The sequence below is a fragment of the Chroicocephalus ridibundus genome, chromosome 1 (assembly GCF_963924245.1).
Source record: "Chroicocephalus ridibundus chromosome 1, bChrRid1.1, whole genome shotgun sequence".
Taxonomy (NCBI): Eukaryota; Metazoa; Chordata; class Aves; order Charadriiformes; family Laridae; genus Chroicocephalus; species Chroicocephalus ridibundus.
This window is the reverse complement of record NC_086284.1, coordinates 220,517,801-220,538,290: the sequence shown is the minus strand read 5'-3', so window position 1 is coordinate 220,538,290 and position 20,490 is coordinate 220,517,801. Positions and strand designations below refer to the sequence as shown.

Sequence of the window (20,490 nt, the reverse complement as noted above, 5' to 3'; positions counted from 1 at the left end):
AATGTTTAACGTTGGTCTAAAATGCCGTGGCTTTCCTGGGGCGAGGTGCTGCTGCAGCTTTGCGAGTGGCAGCGGTTCCTCGGCCGGCGCGGCCTGGAGTGAGACGAGTTAGTGCTGCGGAAGGTTCAGGTGGGACGTGCAGGGAGCTCGGTTGCTGGTAAGTCGCCTTTCGTCAGCTAACTGGGATTCACTGGAAGGCTTCAGGCTGGAGAACATGCTGTCAGTACCTGCAAGACCTAAGACTAGTTCCTCGCTGGCATCAGGCATATCACCGCCGGGCTCTGAGGAGAGGGCAATGGTTGTCTTGGAGCAATTCGCCACCCTCTCATCGCACAAGCCATTGACATACGCTCTCCCTGCAGTGCTGAGAGCGTATCTCCACCGTGGGGTTACTGGCTGGGTGAGCTGAGGCAGAACAATCGTTGGCTCTGCGTCCCCCATGGAAAGCAGCTGTTGTTAGTCCATATGGCATAACCCATGCGAGCGAGCGCAGGATCGGTGCTGCTCAGAGCCGCTCAACTCTCTTCCCTCCCTCTCTTTTCAGGTGGCCATCATTGCAGGAAATTTTGAATTGGCTGAAATCATCAAAACCCACAAAGAATCCGATGTTGGTGAGTTTGATCTTTCTTCTTCCCCCTTTTTTACCTTTTAAGTCTTGCTGTAGAGTCCAGGGCTGTTAGCGTGGGTCTGTTAATTGGTGGTTTCCCAGTGCTGCCTGCGGTGGGGGGTGGAAGCTGCAGCTTGTTTTGGGCGTGGGGGGTGGCAGGACAGCTCTGCTTCCTCCTGGGGCCATCAGTGTCCGGCTTCTTCGTTCAGTCCAGGGTTTGCTTACGACTGATGAGGTTGCCAAGCTAAAGAATTAGCCACGCCGTGAGTCTGGAGCAGCTCTGAAAAGCTCTTCTGTAAAATCCCTTACCTTTTTCTTTCTCTTTGCATCCTTGAGGCCGTTCCATGCCAGAGATCCTCTCCTGCTAAGGCTGTTAACGGGGCTTGCTGCAAGGAGGAGACAACCTCTGTCTTAATGATAATGGTTATGGAGCTGCCCCACGCTGAAGCTCCTATAAGTACAAGAGGCGAAGTACCAGCCATTCTGGTTGTACTTGCTTCTTTATGGAGGAATATTTTTGGATTTTCTGGTCATCCTTTTTCCTTGTGGCATTTCTTCTGTCCTTCTGCGAGGTAGATACTATCATGCCATATATTATATGCTATAGAAAACTGAGTTGTAGGTCAGATATAAAATCAACACTTACTGAGTTTTCTTGAATTATTCTGAGAAGTTTATTGGTCTGGAGCTCTCTAAAGCAATGGAGGAACCAAGTGAAGAGTTAACTCTCAGCACGTGTGCCTCACAGAAGGGGCAGAGTCATGGGGTCAGCAGCTGAAAAATGACGTGTGGACTTTGAAACAGCCTGCAGGTATTGGGCTTGGTTCTTGGAAGTGGTTGTGAATCTAGAAACCTGGGCCCCAAGGCGTCCTTTATCACTGCTTTTCTCAGACAGATCTCGCTGACAGTTACGAACGGCTGCTGAGAATGTGTAGGGAGATATGAGTCAGGAAGAATGTGGGGAAAAGCCTGAAAATTCCTTATAACTATGTCAGCGAACAGTGCTGGCAAGAAAGCCACCCTGTTAATTCAAGAGGATAGTGACTGTCTGTGCTGTGAGAGGGGTTTTGGACTAGATGACCTCCAAAGGTCCCTTTCAGCCTAAATTCTTCTATGATTGAACCTCAGTCTGTGATTTACTGGCTCAATTATTTTTATTGAAAAAGTGTAAGAAAAAGGGGCACGAAAACATGTCAGGTAGAATGAATTCTTCATGTGTTTGATATGGCTGTTTATATAAAATAGGTCAGGTAACAGTTGCAAACTAATCGCACGCAAACCAGCAGGTCCAGATGGCATCCACCTGGGGTCAAGGGAACTGGCAGTGAACTTCCCAAGCAAGGAGAAATTGTTTTTTGAAGTTCATTAAGAGCTGAGAGGTGTGAGCGTCTGACCAGAGGAGAGCAGACTGGCGTTACGGGGGATGAGGAAGGGGCAGTGCTTGGTCTTTTCTCTGGTAGTTCTGTCAGAACAGTTGAAGAAATACTGAAACTGAGAATCTGGTAGGAAAGGGCAGCATAAGGCAGCATTGTAACTGGTAGCTCCTGGAGAAGTCTTCTTCTCGAGTTCCCAATATTAGGTGAAACGAGAATTGGTGGCCCATGCCATCAGAAATATTCAGAGAGGACCTGCTGTGTCAAGGCTGTGGGAGGAAGGATGGTTAGCAGCAGCTTTGCTCCGTTCCGCAGGACGGCCCTTAGCACGTGGCTGCGCTTCCAGGCTCTTCGACCATTCACCCATGTTTCTGTCTGGATCCGGACAGCTCTCCTGAGGCGGAGCCGGCTGTCCGCGCTTGTTGTGCCTTGCCTTACAATGTAGAGCAAGCCCGGAGGGTGTGAACTCAGTTTCTTTCAGGTGAAAATAACCCAGAAACTGGGTTTTAGAAAAACACCTGATGTGCTCCATCTGCTGACAGACGTCCAGCCAGGGTCAGCACAGTTGGAAGTAAGATGCCCAGTGTAGACGCCGGGTGGTCAGTGACAGCCATGGAGAGCCCATTGGGCTGCAGAACTTCTCGTGCAGGTTTCGCTGTGGTTCCTGTGCACAGGTCTCCGTCCCTTCAGTCGGTGCAGAGACCGAGAGCTGCTTCTTTCATCACAGCCACCAGCACCGGGCTCCAAGAAGGTCAGAGTGGAACCTGCAAATCTGGGGAGGAGACCAGGTTCTTACAAGTAGAAGCATTTGTGGAGACTGGCTGTTCCTTCATTTCTGGTTTGTTCCTTAGTCTCGTGTTTTATGGATGTGTGGACAGAGAATGCCATGAATGGCAGCTGCTGCGCTTTATTTTCTTGGTTGGACCTGAGAGGTTGGATCACGTCAACGCCACCACAGACCCTCTGTGGCATATCCTGGTGCTTGTTGGTCAGTGCAGCCCCTGCTGTTGCCTGCATGGGAATGGGTTCCGTGGAATGAAAAGGGCAGCCCTAACCCTCTTCGTAAGCAGCTGGAGGGTCTCCTTGGGTACGGCTGCAGAGCCTTCTCTCCGACCACTCCAGGCAGCTGTGGAGACATTCTCAGTTAAGCACGTTTACTGGTGATGCCTTGGGGAAGTACCTAAGCCACCTACTCCAGCAACCTTGAGTAGGTTTGCGGGGGCTCTGTCTAAAGGGAGGGCTTCCTCCAGGGTGGTCTTGAGCGGGGTGTCTCGCTCCCAGTGCAGCCCCCGGAGATGGCCATGGAAAAGGGCTGCGTATTGAGCAGGAACACCAGGAGCTGGTCAGTGGGAAACAACGCAAGCAGGATGGTGTCTGAACCTCGGGCCCTCTCCGGAGTGCCACTGCCAGCCTCCTGCCACGTCCCATTGTCATTCGAGTCTTAAATCCACATCGACATCTATCAGTCAAACGTGCAGTTCCACTCAGTACAATCAGATGTGCACCACAGTACCTGTTTTTCATTCAAACATTTGCAATGGTGTTAATTGCACATTGGTTTTTTATCAGTTGGATCCTGTGCCAGGTGCTCAATAATTTTCGTGATCCATCTTTTTGAGAAGGTTTCTTAGCCTGCAAATTTTAAAGTATTTGTTTCAGCTACTTAGTAGCCGCCTCTGCTTTGTCATCAAGATGACACCAATGCCTCTTCCCGCTTCTTTCAGAATATACTTCTACGAAATAGCCCAAAGGCTTTTTTTGTCGTTTCTTCCATGCTAAAACCACTTGTTTTTCTTTAATGTTTGTAGCTCCCCTTATTTATTTTGAGTGTATTGTAACTGCATATTGATTTCAATTATTTTCCATAATTGCAGAATAAATATATTCTGCAGTAGCGATTGATGCCTTCATTTTGCTACTCTTGTCCAAATAGGCATTTAACCATAGTTACATTATTTCTTAATTGTGGTTTTATAACTTTTCTTTGGTTGCTAATTTTTTAAAAACTCCTGATTTTCATTCATATTTTCTCTCCCTGCATGAAAGAAGATCTGGAGGAATAATATAAATCAGTTCAATACTGAGAAATTATCCTCAACATGTACGTAAGACTGGTTGGGGCTGTCTTCCCTTTTCTTATGCTGAATATAATCAGGTCATGATTCACGGTCACTAAGCAGCCACCACCTTCAAGTTAAAGGAATTAATTCATTATCAGTCATAACGAGGCCCAACAGTTACCCCATATTACGTGGAATACCTTTTTGTTGGAGGTCGGTGATCTGCAGCTCTGCCTGAGATCACCAGCGTTTGTTTGCCACGCTGAAGCACACCATAACAACACTGTTTTCCTCCCGTGTGCAGGCAGGGCTGGGGAGGAACCCATCCCTCAGCGGCCCCGCGGTGGTCCCTGCTTTTGGGATGGGTTGGTCTCTTGGCCCGTGTCTGCTCGAGATCCTACAAGCCCTGGTGCACCGTTAGCTCTGTAGGTGCAGCACCGCTGGCAGAGCCTTCCTCTCTCCTGCTGCTTTGGAGTGGGGTTTTTTTCAAGGTATTTGGGCATATGAGGACACAGGTTGGACACAGCAAAGGTCAGAAAACGACCTGGTCACCGAACTCCTCATTAGGTGTCCATCCCAGGTGGAAAGCAGTGTGTATCCAGATGCACATGGCCCTGTTCCCTAGTCTCTTCTCTGTGTGAGCTGATACCGGCGTAATGGTTTAGAGCACGGCATATTAGGAAGACTATGTGAGACTTTGGGAATTGACTTGTCAGTTGTTGCTGAGAAATCTCAGCTTTATGATGTTTTGTAGCTCAAACCAAAGAATAAGTTATTTCTCATTAATGAGCGTGTCGTGGAGCCAACCCAAGATCAGTATCTCCCTGTCCTTCAGGTGCCCTCCTTATCTGAAGCCCGTCCAGGTGTGTCCATGTGCTGCAAAGCTGTCTGTCAGAAACTGTCTGTTGGAGCTCATCCTGGGATTACCAGCGTGTGAAACATCTAACATCTTCCAGTGCTACTGATTCTTCAAGTTCTCCCCTGTGAAGAGGAGAACAAGTTTGGGTTGGAACAAGGTGATCTTTAAGGTCCCTTACAACCCAAACCATTCTATGATTCTATGAAATCCTCCCCAAAGGATTTAAAAGACAGCATTTTGCTTCCTTAGGACAATATGACTTCATATCACGTGTTGCTAAGACCCAATAACTCGCTCGTAATATTCACCATCTGTGAAACATTTTGTGTTTCATAAGGGAAACAGGATGCCATTTCAGATCTTTGGCCATCCACGTTCGCCTGGTCTGAACCTCTTCTGGCTTACTATGCCTTTTTTGAGATGGGGGATTTCTACAGTGGCATAAGGATGTCTGCTTTTCTTTCTGTATTTTTGTAATGGTATCCCGTGTTTGAATGGTGTTTCTAGCCACTACCAAGCTCAGAGAGAACTTCTCTTGGAGTTGTGCTGTAGAACGGCATAGAGCATCTCAGGTAGATGTGTACGACAAGCAGAAGTAGAGGTTGTGACATTTCTTCTTCCTTTCTAACCTTTCCCCTTGATCCCTTCTCAGAGGAATTTTTGGAAAGTGCTAAATGAAGTAGAAGTTGAAAAACTTTGTGTGGAAGCCATAAATGAGTTCTTGTACAATGGAAAGCTTTATTTCTTTTTGTCTGAGTGTGTCAAATTTCCTGGAATGTGTAAAAAATGTGGATGTTCTTGTTGAACTTATTCTATTTATAAGGATAGTTGGAAATCTGTAAGCTGGCAATGGCAAAGAGATAAGATGGAGAACGATAGCTTTCTGTGTGCCCTTCTTTCTTGCCTGCCTTCTACAAAGACTTTTTTTGCTCACTATTGTCAGATGGAATATTAAGCTATGTGAGGCCTTGGTTCCTAGCAGCCAGTCCAGCAGTTCCTAAGAAAGGGTATGGTTCTCTGCCAAAAATGCAGTAAGATGTGGTGGGACAACTGGAACAGCTCTTGGGTCCTGCCAGAAGTGGGACTGCAATTACAGCAGGGTAGAGGTAGGTTTCACACTCTTCTTGGCACAGCAAATTCAGTGGTCCAGGCTGGGGTTGTTCCACAGCAGAAGTCATAGGATGGTCACAGAAGATAGATCTTCTGCAGAGAACCACTCCTCGCTGGGAAGACCGAGCTGAGCAGCAGTTTGGTGGCAGTACTTGTTTGGAAATGGAGTTAAAATCCGGGCTGGCTAAACTCGACTCTTAGGGTTTATTTGTGTGGTGGGCATGAGAACAGCAGCCCCTCGTGCTGTGGTTTCCCCTCTCTGAAGAGAAGGGGGGTGGTGGTGCTCAGACATCTGCACCTCTCTGGGAGGCTTGTTTCTCCGTGGGGAAATGCTGCCGGGTGTTGACCCTTCAAGTTCACCCAAGGCGGGCAAGGGGACCTGTGCGGGATGCTGTGAGCCTGCCCCCAGCGTACTCCTCCTGTCCCCATCTCTCTGAAGGCTCTTCGCCACTCCTTCTGCAGGGGATGCAGTCAGTCCACCGGTGACCGTAGGCCTGCGCATGGGTGACCTCACAGGAGAAATTTATTTTTTTTCATCGTGAATTTGAAAAATTCCTCAAAAAGCTACTGATGGAACAATAAATTTTTGAGACAGGAGTGACCAGTGTTGTCATCTTGTGACGGAAACAGTAATGCTTGCACAAGTCTATGCAAACTTCTGCATAAGAACTCTGTGCCAGTATGCAAATATGACTGTGGCTCTGACTGTCACCTTGGCAAAGCAATAGCTGCCCTTTCTTTATTTTCTTAATATAGAGCAGGTTGACCAGCTTCTGAACCATTGCATGGCTTTATTTTGAATGCTTCCTGTTTTTTAACATTATTTTTAGAAATGTGGGCTCAATTGAAATGCATTTTTCCATAATAACCTCATGGATGAACAGAGGTTGATATATCCCGTGGTTATGTTAGCTCTTCTGCTCACTGCATCGGTCTTGGAGCCTGACCTCAGCTGATTTGTGTCAGGACTCATGGGCTTGTTTCAGTTTCGCTGCTTTTCAAGGAACTGTCCTTAGTTGTACAACCTCTGTTCACGTTCCCGGATGCTTCATCTTCCATCAGGCTGCAAGGGAGCATGTTGAGGTGATCCTGTCGTAACAAATGCCCAAGATTTCATGGTGTTGATGCTCTTTCTTGTATGTTATAGAATCACAGAATGGTTTGGGTTGGAAGGGACCTTAAAGGCCACCCAGTGCCACCCCCTGCCCTGGGCAGGGACACCTCCCACCAGCCCAGGTTGCTCCAAGCCCCGTCCAACCTGGCCTTGAACCCCTCCAGGGATGGGGCAGCCACAGCTTCTCTGGGCACCCTGGCCCAGGGGCTCACCCCCCTCACAGCAAAGGATTTCTTCCCAAGATCTCATCCCAGTCTCCCCTCTTCCAGTGGAAAACCCTTCCCCCTCGTCCCGTGGCTCCCCTCCCTGCTCCAGAGTCCCTCCCCAGCTTTCCTGGAGCCCCTTGAGGGACTGGCAGGGGCTGGAAGGTCTCCCCGGCGCCTTCTCTTCCCCAGGCTGAACCCCCCCAGCTCATCCCATTCCACCTCCCACCAGCCCAGGTTGCTCCAAGCCCCGTCCAACCTGCCCTTGAACCCCTCCAGGGATGGGTCAGCCACAGCTTCTCTGGGCAACCTGGGCCAGGGGCTCACCCCCTGCATTATAAAAAATTTCTTAGTTATGTCCAATGTAAATTTACCCTCTTTGACCAATGGCATTTGACCAATGCCGTTGCACCGGTCATTGCATCACCTGTGCTTCTGCTGCCAATGATCTATATTTTTGCTAAGTCATTGATAAAGACAAAAATATAAATACTACTGTAGCAGGAGCTGACTTCCTGGGTAATATTGGAAATATTCCCAACTGCCGTTCTCCATTAACATTCGTTATTGTGTCTGTTAAAATGTGCTCTGGTAACTTGTCCAGTGGTAGCACCTAAGGAGAATATCCCAGGGTCAACTGTTTCACCCAAAGCTTATGATGTCAGCAGTTATTTTTGTCAGTGAGATCTGAGCTCTTAAAGCCATCCTGGCTGATATAAATTAAATTCTCATGCCTTTTTATTAATTGATAAGTGTCCTGTTTCAGTTTTTCCAAGCTTTTCCTAGAAATTAGATGAAGTTCAGCTCTTTACGATTGTTGGAATCATCCCCCTGACCCTTTGAAAGCTGCCTCCCCATCTCTGGAGCTTTTGAAGGAGTGTTATAGATATAGGCCAGTGACTGTGAGCTGTATTGAAAATTCTTTTGAACTTTGCTGCAGAAGCTTTCAACCTGCTAATTTGGATGAACATAACTGAACAAGCGTTGGTTGCTGCCATCCTTGGCGTCGTGGGGGAAGTTTTAAATGCTCCATTTTGGTCTTGGGAGCGTTTTTTTCCCAGTACGCATGTATGTATAGGAATTATTTTCAAAGACAGATCAGAAATACTGGGTAGATTTTTCTGATATTCTCTTATCCTCATTGTTAATTCAGCTGCGTGCTGCCTGTAACAGGTCTGAGCAGTTGTTAGGATTTCCTCGGGGGGGGTTAGCAGTGGGCTGATAGCCCAAGCAGGACCCTCGATGTGCTGAATGTAACAAGGCGAAACAGAGGAATGAAAAATGCACCAAACTCTTGCAAGGAAAGATTTCCCGTGGTGAGATGCGTCGGCTGATGGATTTTACCTGAAGAGAAAGGCTGAAAACCACATACCAGAGTACTGCCCACAGGTGAATTGCCAGCACCTTTGAGAATCGCTTGTAGGGGAAAACTAGCAAGTTTAATTAACATATATTTTTAGCAGTTTCAATTTAAGTTTTACAAATGCAGAGTAAAATCTGTTTCCAGCTGTGAAGGGCTGGCACTGAGCAGGATGAGGTGAAGCAGTGAGGAGGGGGTGGCTCTGGGGGACGGTGTCCAGAGGTGCAGCGTCAGGTGTGAAGGTCGGTAGCTGAGAGGCAGATGGAGATGGCTGGAGAAATGGCTGGAGGATGACTTTATTTTTTTTAATTAAAAAATATAATGGGGCTGTAGTTCCCCTCAGCAGACTACTGCTCAGTACCGAGGTAAACTACCAGCTCCCTCATTGGAGCCGAGAGGTTCTGTTTTGCCTCGTCATCTCGTCCTTTTCCTTCAGCTTTCATTCCTAGAAAAAAAAAAACCCTGGAAGGTCTCTGGGAGTAGCCTCTCTCCTGATGGGAGAGGAGCCTGGGCATAATCTGCCTCGTGCGGCGCGGTGCTGCGCGCCTTCCCAGTTTGCTTTGTAATTTTCCACTATTAAAATGTAAATGTGGCCTCTCAGCTTGGAACTACGGAGACATTTGCACTCTGTGTGCTTTTGCTCTTTTACATGAATATTTAACATTCAGCCAGCAAATCTAAATAACCTCCGACTGTTGATTACACTTTCGTTCGTTAGGCTGCAGCTCGGGTTGTCGGAGCGTGGTCCTGGTGCTGCCCAGGTGCCGGCGCAGCGTCGTGGGGCCGGGAACTCCTCGGGGAGCCCCGGCCGTGTCCCACTCCCACCGCAGCGGAGCGGCGAGAGGCGTTTTGCAGGCGAGAGCCGCGCGTTTCCCTTCTGGAGGGCAGGAAGCAAACGCGGGAGCGTCAGATGAACCAGGCTGGCTGGTTGTGCTGCTTCGAGCAGCGCTGTCATGGTAACTGAACTGATTCATTTTGCTGTGAGAAACCCAGTAAACATACTTTGATTAAACTCTTGAGAAGGTATAGAAAAGAATCTTCAAAGCTGATTGTATGAACTGCACGAAGTTGTTTTTTTTTATTTTATTTTATTGCTCTCGCTTCCCTCCCTTCCCCACTGGGGACAGTGGATCTGGGGGATGGGGAGAGGAAGCCTCGGTCAGAAGCGGCGGTGTGGCAGCAGCCTGGAACTCTCCTGTTTCTGGCACTGGTGGCCGGAGTCCGGGCTCAGCGGTTTATGTTATTACCAGTTTCAGGCAGGTTGAGGCACAGGGAGAAGCCGGCTGTGTCTCGGGACGTGTATGGTGGTTCGGAGCATCACGGCACACCAGAGCACCTCTGAGCCTCCTGGCGAGGACCTCACCTGCCAACCGAGGAGATCGGCTCCTCCCCGTGTAAATTGGTGTTATGAGTAAACCGCCTGTACAAAACCTGAGTCTCTGTGCTGAGGTTTGGCCCATCAGACTTCACGTCACATCACATTGCACTTCTGGCCTTGGGAAGCTGTTGGGTGAGACACATCTCGTGTCCTGCAGCAGATCCCCAGCCTGCCGGGAGCCCTCTCCAGCCCTCCCTTACGGCTGCCTTCTCTCTGCCGAGGAGCGTGATTTCAGTCCTTCGTACTGCGGTGACAGTGGCCGGCAGGGGATGGGGCAGGGTCCCATCTCGGTGACCAGCTGGGGCTTGCGCAGAGGGTGCAACAGGGAGAGCAGCATGAGGGAAACCTTGCTCAACGTCCCTCTGAACGAAAGAAGACTAAGCTCTCTGTAAAGCTGAGGGTGACCTGATTTTTGGCTGAATGAAGCCACTCTGCTGCGCTGGAGGGGGCTGGTCCTCGGAGTTAGAGCCAGCGGAGCAGGCGGGACCGCAGCATCCTCGCTGAGCGCCGGCCGTCCTGCAGGAGAGCGCGGCAGAGGGAGGCTCCTCCTGCCTTCTGGAGACGTTACGTGGTGCTGGGATTGCTGCACGGTCTGGAGACCGTGTATGCTGCAGGATGTAGCCGCACAGATGTAATTGGGCTGTGGTGAGCATGTGGTGGGTCTGTGCGTTGGCTCTGTTAGGGAGCCAGGGGCTCTGAAGCATGCTGCTCAAAACAAAGTTACGGTTAATTCAGCGCTTCCAGTGTTCTTGTCTTTCACCCCTCTCCCTCAGAACAGCAGAGGGTTTCCCCAAGACTCTTGCTTTTGAACACATGGTGCTCCCCCAGGAGAGGAGTAAGCAGCAAACCACGCGTTAGGGTTGTTGGTCCCTTGCTTACCTCTCCTCGGAGAGGCCAATTTAAAAACAGAAGGAGAGGATGCCTAGAGGGCTGCAGCACCGAGCCAGGCTCTGCCGTCAGTGCAGACTGCGGTCGTCCTTTGCCCGCATCGCTGCCCCGTGTACGGGGTGGCCTCAGTTTTCTGTCTGCTGAAGCCCCGATGTGTTCCTGGTGCCTTTGCCGCTCTTGTGACCATGCCAAATGCTGGTCTCCTGCTGGGCTTTCTCATGCAAATAAGTGCACCCACAGCACCATTCGACATCAAACTGCCTCCACCGGTTCCTCTTTTGCTTCAGGATCTGCTTTACGGACTTGCCCCAGCCCACATCCCACGCAAAGTGGGTATCTCTCCTGTCCTTTTTGCCATCTGGCTGTGGCACAGACAGTCTTCTCTCCTGCATTTCTGCCACATGCAACAGATTTTGTCTCCCTTGCTGTCTCTACCTCGTTGTGTGTCACAGCCAAGAACATGGTCGAATCTCTCTGAATATATCTAATTTCTGTCCAGAAAGACCCAGGCTTTTGCTGTTACCTGCAGAGCTTCCAGACTGGCTGGACACAAGTCTGTGCTTAGATGAGGGCATTGGAAAAGCTCTGGAGCATCTGGGGAGAGAAGTCCTGCATTGCTCACAGGAGGTAGCTGCGTTCCTCTGATCGCCCTCCTCCTGTGAAGCTGCCTGGATGTGTGCTCATCGGCGTTCTCAGTGAAAGCCAGGCTTTTCCGGGAACGTACTCCCATTCTAGCTCTCTAACCTCTGTGCAGAAACATCTCATCTCGGTCCAGTTGCCTTCTCGGCTGCACAGGAGCCCTGGAATGGGCCCCGAGGCACCCAGGTGCCAGAAGCAAAGCACTGCGTTGGGGCAGGTGAGGTTTCCATCGCCCGCACCTCTGCTTGGAGGCTCCTGAGGGCTCTGCTGAGTCCCCCTGAGCTCTTGTCTATGTGCCAGGGTAGACACCCCAGGTCCTTGGCTGCAGCTGCAGGAGCCATCAGAGCACGCTTGGACACCAGAGAGTCTCGGTAACGCTGTTACCTAACGCTCCGTAATCTAAAGGTAAATCAGCTGAAAGTCTGTGCTCCTGTGATAGTGCTGGAAGCAGGCTTTGCCACTCAGTTTTGGGACTCATGTGACTCCCTTGCCTGTAAATACCACTTCGGCAAATGAAATATGCTGTCTGAATCCCACCTCGTGTGCGGTTACTGTGCACTGGGGCCGCATCAGAATTACAAAGGTAGTGCAGGTATGTCCTGTCTTTCAAGAGACTGCCTTTGCAGCTGTAATACTGTCTTCCTAGCATGCTTCTGGAATCAAATACTCAGGAAACTTTAGCTTTACAACCTGTTATGAGACCTGGATACCTTCTCGTTTACTCCTGTAAATGCTGTGTTATGTTGTGCTTCAAGGAATCTTACACTTGATGGGGGATTCATGAGTAGCAGAGTGGTCCTGGGCTGCTTTCTCCAGCCCCTCTGCTCTTCCTTCTGGTGTGAATCTGAGACAGAGGTTATCTTTTTCTTTGTTTTTAACCTGTATGCTATAATTTTGGTGTTGGGAGGGAGCACTTTGAATGTATAAGGTGATGACTGCTCTTGGTAGAGTGTGGAAATGGGTGACCAGGTGATTTATTTGACAGGCTAAATTAAAGCACTTGCCCTGACCTGTGTCAAGAATTATAAAGTACTTTTCCTTTTACCAGTGAGTCCTTGAGCAACCTGTTTGTGGCTCATTGCCCAATAATTGGCACTTGCTGTGGATGTCTTGCCACGGACCATGCTGATCTTCCCCCTCCTGACCCTGACACCTTCGACGTCTCCCTGGTGTGAAGTCTGCCAGTCGCAGCAGGGAGAGCGGGGACTGGGACAGGCTTTCTGCTTTCCAGTTAAGCTCAGACAACCAGGAGCAGAGGAGATCTAGCACAGACCAACAGGACCTCCTGCCTGGCGTGCTTCTTTCTTCCCTTGCAAGATAAATATCTGCTTTGTTTCTTCTTTTCTTTTTCCCTTTTCTCTTGCCACCTTGGTAAAAGCAGCTCGTCAATAGGATTATTTTAGAGTAAGCTTGCCTATCATCAGTTCAACATACAGTTAGGATTTTTTTCCTAAGCAATTAATATCAAGAAACTAATAATTAATTTATAAAACACACTAAAGCAAGCCCAGGCCAACTCCTGCTGTCTGAAGTTTTTGTCGTTGCCCTCTTGTTTTTTCTATTCTTTCTTTCTTGGTTTGGTGTCAAGACCAATGATGCTGATCCCAGTCGCGCATGGAAGAGCGATGAAGGGGACCAGTACCTCGGCACGGGTCTGGCTGTAGTTCTGGTGCTTTGAGTGGCCCTTTTTTGCCTCCTCCTAGTCACGGACGTGCATGGGGGTGGTGCAGCCTGAGCAGCTGGTGTGGAGCACGAGTGGCACTGGTCATCTGCAAAGGGCTGGCTGCTGTCCTGCCTTCTCTGAGAATGGGGGGAGGGATGGTCTAGATCTAGATCAAGATCAAGATGATCTAGATCAAGATTTCTAGATCTTGATTTTTTTCTTGCTGAATATTTCCTGTTTACCAAAATTCTCATAGGGTGTAGATCCAAACTTGGCATTTCTGCAGCTGTGGCGTTGCCTACCGATGGAGCACCGCTGAGACCACCTCTCTGGGGCGTCACTGTTCCCCAGCTTAGGCCTAACAAGCTCAGATTGACTCTGCTCTGGCAGAACGGCACTGAGCTCGTGTCTGGTTATGCTGCGAGCTCACGGCCTTTCTCAGGTGCCAATCATGTCATCTCTTGGTTTCACCTGTGGTGTTGGTCCCTGGAAGCACACCATGGATGTGTACTCATTTGACCAGCACGTGCCTTGGCCTTCAGTTTGGGAAGGTCTTCAGTTTTGGGAAGGTTCATCACTAGGCAGCGTTCGGCACTTTCCCTAAAAGTAATTCTGCACTTTTTTCCAAGAACCATGCTTAAAGTTACTGACTTGGCTTGGTTTGAGAACAGCTTTTTGAGATTAGTGAGAAACCTCCTTGTGTTTCCAGTCACTATTTCCAATTTCTAATAATTTTCACATCTGCCAGTTACCCTGACATGCATCCATTTAATATTTGCTTCTCTGACTTTTTTAAGTGGTTTTCTATGAGAAGTGATGTAGTAAAAAATTAAATGTCTCCTGGAGATCTATCATACACCTGGATGACACATGAACTTGAGTCGGCAGCCAAACCTGTTCAGCATTGCCTGTGGAACGGTTGTAGTTAGCCCTGACTGTGGCTTCTCCATCGTGTTGTGGTGGTAGGACAGCGTCCTACCTGCGTCCTGCCTGCCACAGTCCTGCGCTGCATCCACAGCGCGTTTTATGCCAGGGACTGCATCACATCCACGGCCCAGACATTGCTTCTCTCCGTCCAACATCCCTCCTTGCCGTGGCCTCTGGGTGACCATTTTGACCACGTTTTCCTGTCAGGGTGGCCAGGACATGGGGGGCTGGCAGTGCCGAGGCTGTGGGGAGCTGGGCTGAGCCGCTGCAGGGAGCACGGACGCTGACGGCAGAAATTCCTCCACCGCGTGGTTAAAACTCATCGGAGAGCAAAGGCATCGCATTGCTATGACAACAGGAAGATTTACAGCAGCCTGAAATTCTTGTACTTTGAACCTAAAATATTCCTCAGAAAAATAGTCCAAGTGTGGCTGTGCGGCACAGCTGGGAAGGGCCTTCAGGGTGTTGGGTCAGGGATGACACGGGTCTGAGGCCTCACTCAATGTCGGGCAGGGTCCTGCCTGGACCCTCGGCTGCTCCCGTCCTCCGCAGCCCCTTGGCGGTGGCCATCGGAGCATGTTCAGGGCTCACACACCTTTGTGCACGATGCCATGGGAGGGGTGGCCTTGAAAGGATGAAGCCAGGCGAGTGTTGAATGCAGATGGGGCATGAGGTCACAGAACCACAGAATTGTAGGGGTTAAAAGGGACCTTTAGAGAGCATCTAGTCCAACCCTCCTGCCAAAGCAGGGTCACCCAGACCAGTTGGACAGGAACACGTTCAGGCAGGTTTTGAATATCTCCAGAGAAGGAGACTCCACAGCTTCTCTGGGCAGCCTGGTCCCCTGTTAGCAGGATCACAGCGCTTCTGAGCGCGCCTCTGAGCAGGAGCGCGGGAGACCTCTGCGTGCTTTACCTGTCCCCTTGCTTTTGACACTACGTTTGCACCAGAAATGGGCTGGGTGTTGTCACCTCTGGATTCCCGGCTGCATGTTGCCACACATGTCGGACAAACTTAAAGCATGTTAAGTTTCAGGATGGAAATGGATTCATTAAAGAAAATTCAGGAAAATATGTCTTTCCTGACCTGTGGTCTGCAGTGCTGTGGCTCCGCAGCAGAGCCCTCTTCCCCTGCGGCCGCATCGGGTTCCCCGTTTCCATTCCTTCTCCCTCTGCAGAGCTGCAGGCAGAGGCAGGAGTCTGCTTCTTCGGGTGGCTGCGTGAGGTCCGTTTCTTCTGCGCGCTTCCGAGGGTTGGGTGGGGGCCAGGTAGGGCAGGGAGTAGCTGGTATTTTGTTCCATGCCCTGCCTTTTCTAGGCTTGCAGTTGGCACATGCCTGAAGCTCTAGAGTTAGACCTTCCCTGCCTCCGAAACAGAAGAGTAAGCGGTGGGCAGGGTTACTGCCAGTGTCAATGTCCCCCTCCAAGCCGGGGTGGCAGCTGGAGATGGGCTGGCAGGGGTCCCGCTGGTGTCCCCGCGCACCTCCCCAGGTGCCGTTGCTGGCACTGCCTCCCCCTCTGCCAGCGCTCCTCGATGCTTCACGAGATGCCACCTCTGAGTCCTCTCCTCGCCAGGGTGCCGCGGTCAGGCTCGGCTGCCCCATGTGCTCCGGGGCGGTTTCCCCTGGATGGTGCAGGGAGTGGAGCTGGAAGCAGGCGGAGCTGCCGTCTCCTCTGCCCTGGCTGGTCCTGCCCTCCCGGCCCAGCTCCCTGTGCTTTCCTGGCCCTCCTGCCTTGCCGCCATCTTCCCGCCTGAGCCAACACTGGTTTTGCACCATGTGCCCAGTAGCTAATGCCGCTTTCCCCGGCTCTTTTGCAGTGCCTTTTAGAGAAACACCGAGCTACACGAAGCGGAGACGGATCCTGGGCGCCGGCGGCCTCTCGTCCCCACGCATGCTGCAGCGCTCGGCCAGCGACAACAACCTGAAGGCGGAGAGCCGGGCCTCCTACTCGCCGGTGCCCTCGCTCCGCAGCCTGCCCCCACAGCTGCTGGCGCAGATGCAGGAGGCGGCGGCGGGGGCCGGGGCGGGGGACGGCAGCCTGGCCAGCTCCGGCAGCGCCCGCAGCGCCCACAGCCGCTCCCCGTCCCTGCAGCGGGTGCAGGAGGAGAAGGAGGCCGACCTGCCCACGCTCCGGAGGAGCAGCCGCGGCAAGGCCAGGTAAGGGGATGGGGGAGGCAGGTGGAGCCCAGCGGGACCTTGGGCGGCGGGTGGGGAGCAGGACAGACAGTGGAGCCCAATGCGGCCGTGTGTCTCCACGTCCGGGGCCCGGAGCAAGCGCCAGGGGGTTTTCTCCTCAGTCTTCTCCCCCTCGGTCTAATCTTATGTCCCCTTCAGCCCTCGGTCTAATCTCACATCTCAGAAAAATGGTAAGTACATCAATGCCGCGTTGCACTTGTCGTTGCTATGACAATGAATGCATCTTGAAAACTAATACTTCGAGGTGGTACATTGCAGATAAGCCAACACCTAATGTGACCCGACCGCCCTGCGGTTATGGCGGTTACTGGTACTCTGCCTGTGGGCCCGGGCAATGGCACGGCTCTGCCCCGGGGACGGGAGCAGCTGATGGATGCCCTCGCTCGACCTGCTGAGCGACACCAGGAGTTCTTCCTTGCGCGTCGGGTGGCTTCGGTGGCCTGTAGGCATGGGAGCGAGGTGACCCTCCTGCGCTGCCACTGCTCCCCGCCACTTGCTGGCCATGTGCAACGGGAACGTGGGCTCTGACGCTGCTCGCCACAGCCGGTGTCTGCCTTCGGCTGGAAGCCAGGCACGGGGGCACCCGTTCCCATCCGGGAGGATGCGGCTGCTCGCTTTGGACGGCAGAGGTGCTGCTGGGGAGCCTTCGTGGCCGAGGGTCCCTTGGGTGACCACTGGGGTCAGGCTTTGCTTTCGGAAGCCCTCTGTTAGGGGAGAGGCGAGAGCGACCACGGCCATGGCTGATGTAAAGGAGCGGTCTAAAGCAGCTGATGTAAAACTGCGTCTGCTCAGAAAGGGCTGACGAGAAACACTGATACCGTGAGGCCAGAGCAGGAGTGTGAGGAGTGGGTACCAGGTCTGGGTTATAGCTGTGTTGACTAATGGCCAAGAAATGGATTTGAGTGTTGAAGAACCAGTCTGCAGATGGTATTTACATTAACTCCGTAGCAGACACAGCTCTGAGGCCCTTTGAGGTAATCTAAAGAATTTGGGGAAAAAGAAACATGTCAGTGAATAAAAAATAATGAAAATAAATGTAAAATAGCTACTAGAGGGAAAAAAATTGCATCACTCACGTGTCTGCTGGGATTCTTAATTAATAGTTTAACTCAGGACAAGTTGCAAGATGTTTTCTAAACAGCTCAGTGGAGGCCTCCGCTCAGTGTGCAACTTCAGTACAAAATGCAGCAGTATCAGACGACTTGGCAGTGTGGTGGATGGCAATATGGAAAACGGGCTAATGCCTTGGTCACGTCAATGATGGCACCCGGGGGGGAACGCATCCCTGGCTGGGCACTACCAGTCAGCAAGAAGAGCGTGAGTTAAAGGGTTTCGGAGGTGCAGTGAAAATGATCAGGAATGAGAAAAAAAGTCTCTCTGCTTTGAAGAGAGATTTAGAAGAGCAGGATTGTTACCTTAGAAACGAGATGAATAGGAGGAAATAAGTTAAAAATATTGAAAATGCTGAATGGTTTATCAGAGGGAAATGGGGAACCTCTGCCTGTCTCATGGCAGAAGGAGAAAGGCGCGTGCCGTGAAATTAATGGCAAACACGCTCAAAAGCAGTACGAAACAGTGGTTTTTACCCACCCTACAATTATCTGGGGAACTCGCTGCCGTGGGACTTGCTGAAGCCAGAAGCACAGTATGATTATAAAAGCATTAGGAGGTTGGTGTGGGCTTTTATAATCAATAAGCTTTTGGAATAATTCTCAAAAATACCTGGAGCAGCTGATGGCAAGGTGGGAGGCAGCAGCTGGGGCAGTTCCTGGCAAGGGGAGAGTGGGAGCATGGCTGGGCACGGGGGTGCCAGGGGTTTGGGGGTCTGCCGAGGGCAGCAGCATGAGGGAGCTTCCAAAAGCAGGTCTGTAGTGCTGCTGGAGGAGCCGGTGGCCAGTGGCTAGTGTGCTGTGCTGCCGACTCCAACCCGGCTAGCTGCTGGCCCGTTTGCCGGCCCCCCATCGCCTGTGTGCTCCCTGCGGAGCGCGGGAGGGTAGGATGCTCGGCCGGCTCCAGGCTCCGCTCGGTGCCCAGACCTCCAAAGTACCCGCTGAGCCTTTGCGCCTGGGTTGCCCGGCTCCGTGCTGAAGCCAGGGGGAGGGCTGCTGCCGGGCCATCCATCGCAGCTCCGCGAGTACCCAGAAAGGGCAGAGGAAGGCAGCTGCCCCTTCATGCTGCTGCCAAGCGCTGCTAGAGCATCTGCCCCGCTTTCTTCTGTCTCCTGCTTGTGCAGACTTTTAAAGGGTTGCTGGAGATGACTTGGTTATTCCTGGCCACATGCATTTTATAAAATGCATATAAAAATGCATTTTACTCCATTGTTTTCAGATATTTGTATATTTTTGCAGGGATAGGAGGATTATGAAAGTCATTACGCTGGGTTTGGGGCAAGTGACAGTCACATTCATGCAACCTGCGTGTTCAATGGCTGGTACGCGCTGGCAAGTTCAGAGCTGTTGGGGCCGCACAGAGGAGGTCTTAGTGACATGAGAAGAACAGAGGTGACAAGTCAGAGGGGAGGAAGAGCAAAGGCTGTTGATGAGGCAGCGGGGTTTAAGCCCGACAGCCGCTGTCCCATGTCCCCTCGCGTCACTTGTGTGGTGGGCAGGGGTCGGCTCCCCGGGCTGTGAGGGGGGCAGTGCCAAGGGGACGTTCGGGTGTAGGGCTGGCCGTTGCCGTCAGTCGCGTGGTGCCGGGTGGGTGCTGCTCTCCAAGTCGCATGGGCTGATACTCTTTTAAATTACACGGATGTGTGCACGCACCGGTGCTGTTCAGCGTGGAGCTGCGTGCTAGCAAGTGCTTAGAGCAGCTAATTAATAGTGGTATTTTGTTTGACCCAGTATTTCTTTCACTTGCTGTTTGTCCTTATCGCTCTCCCCATCGGTTCCCAGTGTGTTTCTGTTGGTTTGACAGAGCTTTTATTTACTCCGGGGCTGGGGAAGAGCGGTGCAGTGATCCCTATCTCATCTGAATACTCAGTTCCTAGGGATGTTTTATTTTCAAACAAGAAAGCCTTTGCTTTGTGGTAAGTGACGAGGCATCCATAAACATGCGGGGTCCTCTCACATCTTCCTTGAAGTGTCTTGCAGAAAAATTGATTCTGGGTCAGATTTTTGTTAAAGTAAATATCAAGAAAATTTAGTGTCTGCAACGTTGCCCCAAAATTCTCAGAATATGAGGGCAAAAACTCCCAGCAAAATTCTAATTGTTTTGCAAATATATTCAGGATGGCAAAGAGAATTTAAATGAAAATTAGTTTAGCGTTAGCATTTCACTTTTTCCAGAAACGATGCGCAGCAGCAGCTCCTGCACCTGCGGGCTGGCCAGCGGTACCCTCAGTGCCGGCCTTCAGCCCCACCGACAGCAGGAGCAGTTATTTGTCGGTCTCATGACTTTGTCCACGCCAGTGGTCCTGGTGGCCGAGTCCTCCCATGGTCTGCGCTCCCCGACCTCCAAGGGGGCTGCGTGGGGGTCCCAGCCGGCCGGGGGAGGCTGAATGTGGAGCACAGCTCTGACCTTGGAGCAGGATGGTGGGTGTGAGCCCAGGGTGGACCATCCCTGCGGCGAGGGATGGTCCGTGGCCAGGAGCCTCTGGAGTGAGATGGGCAGGGCTGCCAGGAGCCTGGAGCAAAGGACCTGGGAGATGCCGGAGGTTAATCCTGCCCAGCAAGGCTTGGGTGAGCCTCTCACGGAGTGTCCCCAAATGCCTTCTGGTGGCATTAGTGCTAATAACCTGCTCCTGGAGCGAGCCCTGGGGGGTGGCTGTTGCCGATGCAGCTGGCTCTGAAGCCCCAGTTGTGTTGTGGCTCATGGGGGGTCCCGAGGGGACTGGTGGGAAGGGTCTAACCTACAGAACGCTGACTGTGCTCACCCTGCCTGTTCTTGGGAAACCCTGGTGGTGGACGTGCCCCGGCATTTTCCTCACTCCTGCCTCCCTCTGTCCTCGCCACTGGGAAGTTTTCTAATGTTTGATCTGAGTATTTCTTCCCCTAGTTTGTTATGCCACGTTTACTCTGCATAGGTACGGTGAGGAGCTCGCTCGCTTCCCCCTGACAGCAGTCTCGTGCACGCTGCAGACGGCTTGCCGTGTTTTCCTCGTTGTCGGCTGTTATC

General features: G+C 51.5%; 1 protein-coding gene across 4 annotated transcripts in view; it reads left to right on the top strand.

The window, feature by feature from the left end:
- The window catches only part of SHANK3 (SH3 and multiple ankyrin repeat domains 3), a 382,593-nt gene that overhangs the window by 123,676 nt on the left and 238,427 nt on the right, over positions 1-20,490 (top strand). For all 4 annotated transcript variants that reach the window (XM_063323817.1, XM_063323818.1, XM_063323816.1 and 1 more), the window contains 2 exons: positions 545-611; positions 15,999-16,338. In XM_063323817.1, the coding sequence (XP_063179887.1) occupies positions 545-611; positions 15,999-16,338 (407 nt within the window). The remainder of the gene's footprint in view (positions 1-544; positions 612-15,998; positions 16,339-20,490) is intronic.